Source organism: Dromaius novaehollandiae, chromosome 3 (genome assembly GCF_036370855.1).
Source record: "Dromaius novaehollandiae isolate bDroNov1 chromosome 3, bDroNov1.hap1, whole genome shotgun sequence".
Taxonomy (NCBI): Eukaryota; Metazoa; Chordata; class Aves; order Casuariiformes; family Dromaiidae; genus Dromaius; species Dromaius novaehollandiae.
In genome coordinates this window covers 130861310-130874331 of record NC_088100.1, presented here as the reverse complement: position 1 = coordinate 130874331, position 13022 = coordinate 130861310, and the positions used below count along the sequence as shown (strand labels likewise).

At 45.9% G+C, this 13022-nt stretch overlaps 1 protein-coding gene across 6 annotated transcripts in view; it reads left to right on the top strand.

Annotated features, from left to right (window-relative positions):
• The window catches only part of MEIS1 (Meis homeobox 1), a 103277-nt gene that overhangs the window by 80570 nt on the left and 9685 nt on the right, over positions 1 to 13022 (top strand). For all 6 annotated transcript variants that reach the window (XM_064510160.1, XM_064510159.1, XM_064510158.1 and 3 more), the window contains exon 9: positions 1080 to 1156. In XM_064510160.1, the coding sequence (XP_064366230.1) occupies positions 1080 to 1156 (77 nt within the window). The remainder of the gene's footprint in view (positions 1 to 1079; positions 1157 to 13022) is intronic.

The window sequence follows — 13022 nt, the reverse complement described above, 5'->3', positions numbered from 1 at the left end:
AAATGGATCCGTGTATAATAACTAATGCTTTGTGGCAAGCGACTGTTAAATGTGTTGTTTGGCTAGGTCTAAACAACTTCATCAAATAACCTTACCAAAATGTTCAGATAATGAAGTGTCTTGCAACAGGTCAGATCTGAAGTCAGTACGTACTGACACTTGAACGTCCAACTCAGGAGTTTTCTGACTTGTGACACAGTGCCGCAACCAGCTACTCCAAACAGGGTTTCTCCGGAGAATTGTTGTATTTGCAGTGTTGGGTCATTTTTGTTTGAGACAGTAACGTTATTACAGTGAGGGAAAGGATAGAAATGATATTGCTAACGTCATTGCTAAATTCAAACTTGGATGTGGTTTTCGCTGTTGATTTATTAAGCAATTTGTATTAGTGCAGAAGTGAATTTTCTGAGAAAGCAATCAAGTTCTCACAAGAAACTTAACTTAGGATTTAATTTTAACATTAACTTCAATTAAACCAGTATTTATTTTCTGTCTTTTAGGATTAGCACAGCCCAGCTATGTTAACGTCAGGCAAAAATGTGCTGATCATTGACCTTATATTGGCCTGTGTACAAAATCCAGGCTTTTGTTTATGTTCAGGATGCTGATCTTCTTTACAAATTATTTTCGGGCACTGGCAAGATTTGTCTTCACTATCTCAGAAAACATCGGTGCACTATAGTTTTATAGAGAAGTGCTGTATGACATTCTGTATTGTTCTGTGAAATACGGAAGAAGAAAATCGTAATTTGACTCTAGTCATTCATTCGAGACAAGCACAAAAACTTTCAGCTAATGCAACAAATATCCTTCTTGAGTATCCAGGTACTGCCAGTATCCTCTGCAGTAATTTCTCCACTTCACTAATCTTTATAATTGGCTTGTCTTTTACTGCCATTAATTAAATGATGTAGTAGCCCATTAATAATTATAAAAGAGTGACACACCTCAGCATTTTCACCTTTCAATAATAGATGTCATGCTTCTGTTTTTACTTTTTTCTTTTTTTTTTTTTCAAATAAGAAGTAGGCGAAGGAAACATTGTTTTAAACGTGTATATTTATTTTGGTGTCTTATAGCACCCTTACCCTTCAGAAGAGCAGAAAAAGCAGTTGGCACAAGACACAGGGCTCACTATACTCCAAGTGAACAACTGGTAAGTAATCTTTCAGTGTTTCTATAGAGCCGCTGGCCCCCGCGGGCTCCCGCTTTGCCCCTCGCAGTGGTCCGCTCTCCCGTGGCAGCTCGCGGCTGCAGGAGGGGGGGAGCCCGGCGGGTTGGCTGACGCTGTTGAATCTCTTTACTGGTTGTCTCAAAAGTACAGTTTTTGTTTCAAGGAAAGGAGAATCCGTGCTGTGTCTGCAGTGGATTTGGAGTTGCTAACTGTCTGAGACATGGCGAAGGCAACCAGCGAGAATTGCTCTTGATTTAAATGTACAAACGTGACAGCGAGCCCTTGCAAAAAAGTTTGATTTATTACCCTTTGTTACTGCATCAAAATGTAGGTTTCTCCCACTATGCCAGAACAAGTGTCATATTTGAAGTGTATTGCAATCTAATACCTTGTAAAACTAAGTGTATCTAATTAATTGTCCTAATATTTTTAGATTAGTGTTTATGATGGGAAACCTTATCCTCTTTGAAGTAATACCCAGAAAATGGCCAAGGCAACAGCAAGCCTGCTGGGGAAAAAGGAGGGAGGAATGCCAGTTTGCAGACAAAAGTATTTTTTTCCGTTCAATAAGTGTCAGAGATTAATATTACTGAAGCTCTGATTACATGGCCTAATCCATTTTAGTGAATAAATTTGGTCTTGATGTCCATTGCACCTACATTAACAAACCCTCCTCTGTTAGAGAGAATAGGAGCCTATGGGAGAGATTTCAGATATATTAAACCCCATTACAGAAAATGTAATTTCTGTCAATATAATCCCATGTATTCTTCAATTTAGTACTTTAGAGATAACAAGCTACTTACAATATATTTGCCTTTGGAGGATTAATTTACAAAGTGCACTATCTGGGAGACGCAGGCAGGCTCACATAAGCATAGCTTGTACGGGTTATCAATTTCGGTGACCCTGCAGCAGCCCTGGGAGATCACTTTTTTGAAGCTCTTTAAGACACTGAATAAAGGGAAAAAACAAATACTTAGTGCATGTGAGGTATGCTTCCAAGGTATTTACTTTAAAATGGAGAGCTAAAAGACACTAAATGTAAAAAAAAAAAAAAAAAAAAAAAAAAGTTGCAAGTGAATGTGGAGTGCGGTACACCAGATCAGCTAGGAAAAATGCGTGTGTTTGTTTGCGATGTATTTCCTCCCACCTTTGCCCAATCAATCCCCTAAGTAGCGGTAGGTGGTTGAGCCGTTTTGGGAGCCAGGTGTGTTTGCCAGGCAGCGACCGCGGAGGAGGGTGCGAACCATGGGAGCAGATTACAATAGTCAGGCCTCGCGCTTGGTGCAGAAGGTACTAACTGGGCATCTGACCATGGCGTCCTGTTTGGCACAGGCAAGTGTGTTGGTTTAAGATGGTCCATCAAAGAAATTTTTAGAGATAATGGACACAGGCTGCTTTGAAGTAAAGCTGGTGGGATTTCTCCCGAGTGACTTCCCAGGGTGTTTCTCAGTACCCATCTTGCCTTGGATTTGAAGAGTTTTACTTTGGCTTTGTGTCAGATGTGTTTTTATAAGTTCCTTATGTGCAAGAAAAAAATAAAAGTAGGTCAAAATACATTATAACTGGAGTCTTCTGGATGTAGGGCAGGCTTCCTCTGCTTGAGCTAGTTTGGTAATTCTGCTGCGATGGTACAATTGTATAAATTATTGAGAGAATTCCTCCTCCCCTCCCCGGCCTCACCAAGGTTTGACGTTATAGACCCAATCAGCGCTTTGGGAATTGCAGTTATTGGTACGCGGTGGACAGGGAGGCAAACATGCAGTCATGGAGCCGCTGCTCTTCCTGATGGGGAGCAATTTGAGGAAAAGGAGGCTGTGATTGTGCAAGAGCACGAGGGTCTTGCACACACGCAGAGAGCAAACAGCCAGCCACGGGGTGAGCAACGAGCTTCTCATTTGCTCCCAGATCCTGGGGATCCCTGCAACCGTTTCCCAACATTTTTCTGAATACATTTTCTTACAGTGTGGTATGCATGAGAACAAATTCTTTTTTGCCTAAATTGTTTGCTGCAGGGAACAGCTAACATATCATTTATGATTAGCTTTGCCTTTCTTCAGCTGGCTCATAAGTCATTCAGCCACAACTTTCAAAAATTTTTGCCTTCCTCCTTAGATTCTTCAAAACTTGTTAACACACATGTACATTTTTGTATTAATGATGAGTCATTGTAAATCACTGTTGCAGAGATTAAATAAAATGCTGAAGGGCAAGCTGGGTGCAGATCAGTCATAAATTATTGGCAGCAACACAGCATGTGGGAATACATGAAATGTGCATGAAAAACATAAACTCATGTCTGGTAGCATGGTAGTTAGCCCAGACTGGGAATGCTGGATTTTCTGGATGGAATTAGAAGTTTGCCACAGAGAAGCCAGTGAAGAGAGCATTTGTATTCCACAGATTGAAAGCATTTGAACAATTTTTTGTCATATTTTGGATGCCTTCACAGTATATGCTGGTTGCATACTCCAGTTTCTCTGCCGTAACGAAAAAGGGTGCTTTTCACGTGCATTCTGCATGTGTCCGGGCTGCCCAGGCTGATGCACACAACTCCTATTGATGGCGGAGGAGGTTGCGTGAACGGCGCGATGATGTGAGACGGGCCGTAAAACGTTCCCGTGGTAGGGCACGTAGCTTCAAAAATACCACAGTTTTAACCTGAACTTTTTCCTTGTTTTTTTTTTTTTTTTAAGTAATCAAATTGTGGAGAATTTTTTTCCCTTTTCTAGTCAATGGAGATTTTGCTTGTGAATCAACTGTGTTCCCTTTTAAGACCCCCCTCTTTGCCACAGTTGGGTATTTTGGTTGTGGGAAGAGGGAGCAACTATTGCGTTGCAAAAAATCTATTGCAGGTACTAAGGTAGCAGAGTTCAATCTGTTGTTAGTCTAACCGAACCGTTCAGGTCCTCGTCTTGTTAGTCATTTAACCCCGTAGCAGTTTAGGGTTCAGAGCACGGTAATGTGAACTCGAAGGAGCACTTGTATGATCTTGACAGTGGTGCATATATGGACATGGAAGGGACCTGACAAAGTACAGGTTAATAAGGGGCTTTTCCCCGGTGATAAAAACTCCTGCTCTGTGATTGAAATATCCAGGAGGTGTGATACAATCACTTACTGCCTCGGCAGAGAGCCCGCGAGGGCATATCGAACAATCCATACAGCTTCCTTGTTTACTACATCCCAGCTGAATCTGTTCCTGTTAAGAACTAATGTTAAATAATTACTTGTGGTACTCTAAGGAGACAGAGCAGTTCTCATCAAGGGCTGTGTTAGGTGTCAGAGGCTTGTTTATGTTTTATAGAAGTCTAGGTACACAGACATACATAGCTGTATATTTGTATGATAATGCATATATATATATATATATATATCTGTGTATCTATATGCAAATGCATAGTTTGCATGCAGGTGTGTGATCAGCTCTCTCTATAGAGGCACACACACCTGCGTAAGAATTGTCTTTCAAAAAAGATTGTTTGCAAATTCTACATTTCCGCAGTGAGGAGATGCCAGCCTTCTGTTAAGTGCTTCCATTCTGCTTTTTCCAAAATGTGCTTGTGTTATCTAGGGCACAGACTAGACAATGATGGAGCAGCTAGTCAATATTTTATCTTACCCTCATTCTTCAGTGCTTCGTTTGTGGAGCTGTATTCAAACCGTGCTTGAAGATGGAATTAATAATTCCTGATGGGCTTTCCTGCGGTGCTTACCGCTGTAATATCTACCTACTCCACTGACCTCTGTTTGCCTAAATGTGCGTACAGATGTGTGGGAGTGCATGGTATTTCTGCAGTCCCCCCGTGAAGGGAGAGAACAGCATCGTCCCTGGTACGCAGGCGAAGGACTGAGGTTGCTGCAGGGTTGGCTTTGGGCTGCCAGGCGACTCAGAACGATAGCACATTGCTCACAGCCGCCTCCACGGCAGCTCCAAGGTCTCAGTGCTTCGGCACGTCCCCTGCAAAGCTCCAGGGCGGGAGAGACGCGAGAAGTCAGCGGCTGCTCGTGGAAAGTTTGGTTTTGGTGCTTTACTCCGTAGCAGCCACGCTGTCCCAGGCAGACGCAGCGCTGAAAATCCTGTTCTCCGGTGTAGCACGCAGCTGCTTCTGCCAGGAGGGCTTTCGTTTTTCTGCCTTATTCTTTCAACTTTTGCACATTTTATTTCCTGGAGAAATCAATTTTTCTACGTTTTGTTCTCATAACAGAGACTGTCATCTGTGTTGGTTGAGGCACAGGGCCCTATCAAAAACAGTGCTGCGAGTTTGTAACTAGACTGGATGCATATAAAGTGGGTTAAGGGAGAGGGTGCAAGCAGCCCTGGTAATGCAGTTTCCTGACTCTTAAGTTCTTGATTTTACGACCTTGGCTTCTTTAAATGTCATTTGTGTGTATAATTTCCTAGGCTAGCAAAAAAAAAAAAAAAAAAAGGCAAACCCCAAACACACTGGAAAAAACGATTAAATAACATAGATTTCCCTAATTTCATTCTTGGAGACAGCTGAAGTTCTTTTTGCTGACACTTTATAAGGAAGAAATTAAAAAATGCTTCACGATCAGCCCGAAGATGACTTTGGCAAACCTGAGGCTCTGGTTTTACGGGAGAGACCGCCGGCCGCTCCTGGCAGCCTGCACGCAGGGCTGGCCGCGGGGTCCTCCGCCTTGCCCCCTTTGCAGACCGGCTGCATGCTTGGGTCTTCCCCGGCCTTTGTTTTTAAGAGCGGCATGCCAATACGTGCTGCCCCCAGACACCCCAGACGCAAGGGCTGGGCTCGTCCCGCCGTGCCGGGGTCATCTCCGCGCAGCTCCCCGAGGCCGGCCGGGGCTGGGGGCCGACGCGAGCTTTGCTGGGCTCCTGCGCCCGGGGCAAACGCGCAGCGAGCCAAAGGCCAGCGCATGACCGCTGCACCACTTCAGTGCCACTTGAGCACTATTTTTAGGGTGTAAGCGGGGGAGGCGGGCTGCAGGGGAGGAGCGCAGCGCAGGCAGGTGTCAGTGCTGTCTGCGGAGGGGATTTGCACCCCGCTGCCCCCAGAGCTGCAGAACACCCAGTAAGCAGGCGACGGGTTCGGTTTGCTGCTCTGCAGAATATGTCACACTCGGGTGTTTGCAGTCAGCGGCGAGTAAAATGCATGCTTGTTTTTAGATTTATCTATTACTGCTTTTGTTGCAGTAAACAGATTAAACTAGAAAAGGTCAAGATGCAATTTGAATCTGTGTAATAACATAACAAATACTTTTCTCAGTAATCAGATACAGTAAATACAAGTACTTATTTACTTGTAAATGTTAAAACATTCACAAATTATCCTCTCAACTTCAGCAGTACCAACTTAATCAGAGACCATCAGATTTTGGAAACTATTCTGCTTTTTCTTCTTCACGTAATTCAGTAATACATTTGCAGATAAGATTTAAACACTGTTTGGTTAATGGGAATACATGTGAAAGCAGGAAAAATGGAAGTAAGAAAGAATATGTGATTCAGGTCTAAAGAATGTGTGTTGTGTTTGTTATTCCAAAGCAAAATAAGACAGGACGTGTTTGTGATGTGGAAATCACACCTTTCCCCCCAAAAGACCCCCCTCACAAAACCCAAAGCAAAACATTAACAACGAGTCTTGCTGGGTGAATTGTTAGCCCATTTGAGCAATTCAGAGTACGTGCGGTAAATTAGCTGTTCTAAATGTACCATGTGCAGGGCTTTTAAAGCAGATTTTTACATTTATGTTTTCACTAAGTCTTAGCTAATTGTTATGCCTTTCACCTTGAATGCCAATTGTAATAATAATATTACATCTGTAGTCTATTTCTCTGTTCTTAAATTACAGCAATCAGGAATACTCACTAGGTAAAATACTGTATAGTTACTCATAAGAAAATATTGAAATCAGACGAAAAATGTTTAGCTTGCATATTGCCTTCGACAGCCCTGGCGAGCTGCCAGACAACCAAGGTATTATTAGAAAAGCTGAGCAAATAGCTTGCAGGGGGAAGAGCAGGGAATTTAGTGCCATCAGGTATTGTCACAGCAGAAGAGTTTAGGGACGTGCAAATTTTGTCTGATATATATTTGTTAATTCAGGGAAAATGCAACTTAATCATTTAAACGCGTGTGGTTCTGTTCCAATGCACGGATCTAAGGCGTAGACGTGCCTTGTAGCGGCTCAGTCCGTTCGTACAAACGCTCCCGCAGCCCAGCAGCAGCCGGGAAAGGAAAAGCCCTGTATTTCGGGAGCCCGCGGGCCGCTGCTCAGCCCTGCCCCGGCCTCTTGCGCTAGCAGGCTGCTGGGGCTGACCTGAGCGCCGAGTCAATAAAATAGACGGTGTTCAGACCAGGGCAGCACCGATGCTATTTCTTGGTGGAGAAAGGCCGGTTCCCCTGGCGGAAGGCTGCTCATGGCAAACACAGATAACCTGCCGGGAGCCCGACTAACAAAAGGCACGCGGCACTTTAGCGGTTAATATGCAGCAAGAATCCTTTTCCCTGTGAGCATTGCATCCTTTTATATGGTAGTTTTGCACCTGACAAACTTTTTAGTTGATGCATTAATATTCTATAACTAACGTGCTGTCAGGTGTCATGAAGATAAGATTAAAAGGTGCTGTTCAAACAGTCTCCGGTTGCTCTTTTCTCTACTTTTGCACGCGCGTTCTGCGGGATTGGGGTTGGGGTCACCACTCTCTGTTAGCTGCTTTTCAAAGGGCTGAGGTTCAGGTGTGCACCGTATAAAAACAGAGTTCAGCTTTGAAAATATCCCGGACACTATTGTATTGTGGCCATGCGGCATTGCAATCCAGGGAAGGTGTTCTGCACTGTCCTCAGTAAATAATTTGCAGTGCTTATGGTTTTTCTTTAGCAAGAGAGACACTTCTGTCAGGAAAAAAGTACCCTCTATCGAAAAAGCAAGAGAGAGACGGAGAGACGGGGAGAATAATGGTTTGTCATTTCTTTGCAAGTCAGGTTTTGGTCTATTCTTGTCAAATCTGTCTCAAGTGTGTTTACATATAGTTTGCCTTTCTGGTATTTGGTGCTTGCACAGACCTGATCTCCACCTATTTTGTGTCAACAGTGGCTGAGATTGGTGTACAGCAATTAAGTGCTGAGAACTGAAACACCAGCACGCGGAGAACGGTGCCCTCGGAGACCCTCTCTCTCGCTTGCATCGTGAGCTAGCTGCAGGCCGCACCTGCATAAAACAAACCGCGTTTCTGAGTGGTTAAAAAGTCAGCCTGAAATATTAAAAATGGGGCAAATGTTGCCTCCTTGTTGGATAAAACAATTTTCTCTTCTCAAAAATGAAACACAGCCAGAGGCAGATGGAGAGGACTGCTTTGGAGGGCGTGCGTTTTGCCCTGCCTGCTCTTAAATGATTCTGTGTAAATGATGTATGGCTGTCTGTATCAGCGATAGAGCTAACGAGTCCTCTGTTTTTTATCTCACTTTTAAAAAGAAAAGAAAAGAAGCAGCAGCAGATACTGCTGAAAAAAATCTCACTTCTGCGGTCCTCAACAAAATCCAGGTCATGTTACAGTTTCATGGGTTATTACTTTTTTTCTGCCCAGGCACTGTAGTCCTTGTGGCTTTTTGGCTAATGATAAAGTATAATGGTTGAAAAGCAGCAGTATGAATTGCTCCTTTTTAATTCAGGCTTATCCCAGAAATGCCCAGCTTCTCACCTGGTGTAAAGGTTTATATTCCTTGGTTTACGTTGTCTGAGGGGCTGGTCACTAAGCTTTATGTATCCCAAGATCTTACAAACCCTTTTGATTTTTGACACTCCTCTGACCTACCCAAGTGTGTTTCATTTTCACCATTTTCTGAGGATATCTTTTCTCCTTCCCGGAATAAAATGCCATAAGAAACAGGACCACAAGCAAAATAAATGACTCCGCTTAATGGAAAATGATGTCTAGGTGGAATAGATTACAAAGCAGGTTATTAGTAGTGGTTACGAAACAGTGTTTTGAAACAGGGTGTCTTGGTGGGAAGGTTGCCAAGAAGCGTATGGTTTTTCTTTTGGGTTGTCGTGTGGTCGTGATTCAGAGTTGTAGTTCTACGACTATCTTTTGTGGCTTCTGAAAAAAAAAAAAAGAAGGAAGAAAACAAGTGTTGTTCGAAACCTGTTTCCCAGGTGCCCACATCACACAGAAGACGCCGAGGCGCTCGTGTTTGCTGTCTCGGTAGTGGCGGGGTGGAGCAGACCACAGGAATCGGAGCTTCCCGCCCCCGCCCCGAGCGGGTTCCTCCAGGAATGGATGGGAGCCCTCTCAGAGCAGGGGCGTATTTCACGGGGAAATCGCTGCTCCTACGCAGAGGCTCGTTTCGTGTTCTTCTCCTTGGGGTGTTTTCCCCCAAAGGGACTCGTCGGGCATGTTGGGTTGCTGACTCCCTTCGTCTCTCCTTCTCTTGCAGGCTGGGAGGACCCGGTCGGTATGGGGGTATCGCTTCCTTATTTCTAAGCAGTCTTTCGGAGAAGAGGGGAGGGTGCAGAGTGCGCGGGAACTCACTTCAAGCATCAGCTGGACGTGGGAGCAGTCTTTTTGCTTTAACTTAGACAACATGGGCTGAAGGACCGGGCATGTCTTTCAGCTGACGTGCAGTATCCATTGCAGGTAGGAGTGACTGGAGGAAAAGCTGTTGGGACAAGACTCCCAACTCAGCGCATGGAAAAAGCCGTAGACCCTGGACGAGGACCCCCACCCCTGCCATTAGAAGGATGACTGCAGAGATGAGATGTAGGATGGAGTGAGGACCTCTGTGGTATACATAAAGTGGTTTGGGCGAGTTGTGTTTAAGCTGTAAAAGGAGTGGAAACCCCAACAGAGTTTCCCACCATTTTCACAAGCTTTTTGCAGGCTGCAGGCCTGCTGTTCCTAACTGCAGCAACCCTCAGATGTCAGGCTGTGTTTGAGTGAACAAGTTGCAAGTGTTTAGTGGAGTTCAAAGTTCAGCATGCAAGGGAGAAGGCTGCACCCAAGGTTCAGTGCTTAGACCGTTTGTGTGGCTGGAGAAAGCCCGAAGATCATGCGGGCACCTTGCACAAACACTACATTAGCCTAAAGAAGAGAGTATGCAGCATTGACAGAGGAGAAGGAAATTGCTCAGAGGCAGAGGAGTGCTTTCACAGGAAGAGCGGGTGGTTTGCTATCCGTTCTTACCTGTTCCCAGCGTAATCCCTGTCATCCGGCAGGACTGTGTTTGAAGCGACCTGCTGAAGACAGCTCTCCCGAAGCTCTAAAGCTTCAGAGAGGCAGCTCAGGGCCGGACCGCCTCCAGGACCCCCTCAGCTCTGGCGCACCTATGCAGTGGCAGCCCAAAAATCAGTAAAATATGCCGAGCTGGAAGATCTCCATCAGTGCCGGCACCTCTCGCAGCTTGCGGGGAGACCACACGCCCTCTGCGCCGTGCGTTTCGGAGGTGCCTGGCTTTGCAGCGTGGTCCGCACGCGGGAGCACCTTCTCCCAGCGAAGGCCGTGCCCTGCGCGGTGCTGGGTTAATCCCTGTCCGGGTCCGCCGTGGGAGTGGGGCGCACGCTGGGCTGCACCTGCCCGGCCTCGCTGCTCCTGCGGAGAGGGCATTTCTGCGGAGGGCAAGGTTTTGGCTGGGAGCGCTTTGTTTTGTGCAGCCGGTTCCAGTGCTGTAACGGGTCAGCTCTGTGCCTGGCGTGAATTAGAGCAGCCTCCGCGCTGCTCTACTCGCTGACTCCTTGCCATATTCCTTAAAGGCTAATTGTGGCACACGGAGATCAACAAAGTACAGCTGCACTGGGATTTGGGAGTCGGGAAGAGACAGAAGGTCAGCTCCGCTGGCACTTTGCCATTTAAAGATTTCCCCTTACATCATCTGGCTGCTCGGGGCGAGTTTACATCTGCCGCGCACCACGAGGGAATTGCGGCGTCAGGGAAGGAGCCGGCCGCCGGCCCTCGCGGCTCAGCCGGGACCTGCAGCAGCGCGGCCGCCGTGGGCCCCGGGGCACGGGGCGGCGGGAGCCGGGCTCGCGGCGGAAGGTTCCCGTCGACTGGGGCTGCGCGGGGCGCGGGATGCGTCCCACGGCGGTTTAGCCAGAAAGCGTGCTAGGAAACAGGAGGGGGGGAGTTTAAAGGCTTTGCGGGAGACGAAGACGTGGCCGAAGGTGGAGTTTGCGCGGGTCGGGCTGGACGAAGGTAGGGCATGGCCGGCTCTCGTAGCAGGGACGCTTACCCGCTCACAGCTCCCTGCTTTCTGTTTTTGCCCATGATGTGCTCGGTGCATTAGCAGGTTTGCCTTGCAAGGGATTCACTGGCGCTCGCCGGCTTCACAGCAACTTTTCTGAGCGCACACCACAAACACACCAGTGGGGTCACATAGCAATGCTCCAAGTCAGAAGCTATTTTTAAAACTAAATTGCAGAACCACACATGGCTTTCATTAGTGCTTTACATCAAATTTGTCAGCTAATTAGTGGTTTTTCATCACTAGTTTTGCATAGTATTTTATTTGCTCACTCTTCAGTATTGTCTCGCAACACCCCCAGCCCCATATTCGGTCCGTGGGGCTGCTGCTGCCAGCCGAGGTGGAGGGCGGAAGGGCAGAGGCTCCAGGGGACCTTCCCGCTCCTCCTGATGGAGAGACTCGCTGCCTTTGGAGTGCGGTCCAAAATTACGTTTCTGGAGTGGGTGGTTAGCAGCCCATGTGCTCTCTTCCCCCCCACCTCCATTTAGCATTGTAAGTGATGTATTGCAGTCCTCAACTGTCTTCGTTTCGGAGGAGGAGAAACCGAGAAAAGTTGCCAAACATGACTTCATAAGGTTTGACTTTAAATTGAACAGTTTCTTGAGTGTCTTGGGGTTTTTTTTTCCTTCTTTACAAATAAAGGGAGTACAGAGAGCATGGATTGCTAATGACTGGTAGTTATGGGTCATTAAGCTCACTAACTGACTTCAGGATCAGAACTTTTTAATAACTGCTGTAAGCACTCTTTTAGCATTTATTTCTCATTTTAGGGATGGGGAGATGTGATTACCATTCAAAAATCTGCAGTTATTTTTGCTGTTCATAATTGCAGAGGGAGCTTTTCTATTTTTAAGGCTGTTTTTAAAACATTCAAAAGCATTCTGTAAAGTAATTCCTGGGGCTTTCTTTTTCTGTTATGTTAACCAACTCCTTTAAAAAGCTGTGGAAAACAAATACACAAGAAAATATTTCAAAATAAGGAATAAAGCAGTTATTGAAGTGTAATAAACCCAGAACCAGTGTTTATAGCACACTTTTCATTTCAATTGTTTCTATTAGAGATAAACCTGTTAAGCGTTGAGGAATTAAGTGGTGAATGGAGAAAGTTGTTTCATTCCTTTATAAATGAGTGATCCGAGTATGTAGACGAGAACACTGCTGGTTTTACAAGTGAATTATTTGCCAGTTTGACGGACTCTGGCTGCTTTGGCATCTCTGCTAAAAACGAGGATCTGATAGCCCTGCATAGGCTGTAGTCAGGGTGTGCAAGGATGTTTTGTATTTTGATAAACAGAAACTCATGCCTGTTGTCAAGAGGGATAGGGGTTTTTTTCAGCGAGACGAGACATTTTAGCAATGGTATTAGTACGTACTGGAGGCTTTCTTCCAGTTCTTGAGGCTGTAGCGGGCAGGGTTGTTAGAAGAAGTGCAGAGAGAGAAGTGAAGCAGAGACATTTTAGGAAATTCGTGGCACCTTGGTTGCCTCTGGCTTGCAGGGGCGCGCGGTGCCGTGGGACAGCGTTGGCAGGGAGCAGCCTGCGGCTCCGCGCGTCGAGAGTCAGTAACGTCGCGAAAGCATTCCCGTCTGGGGGGACGAGGGGCGGGGGGAACTCAATATCCTGTTAAGTC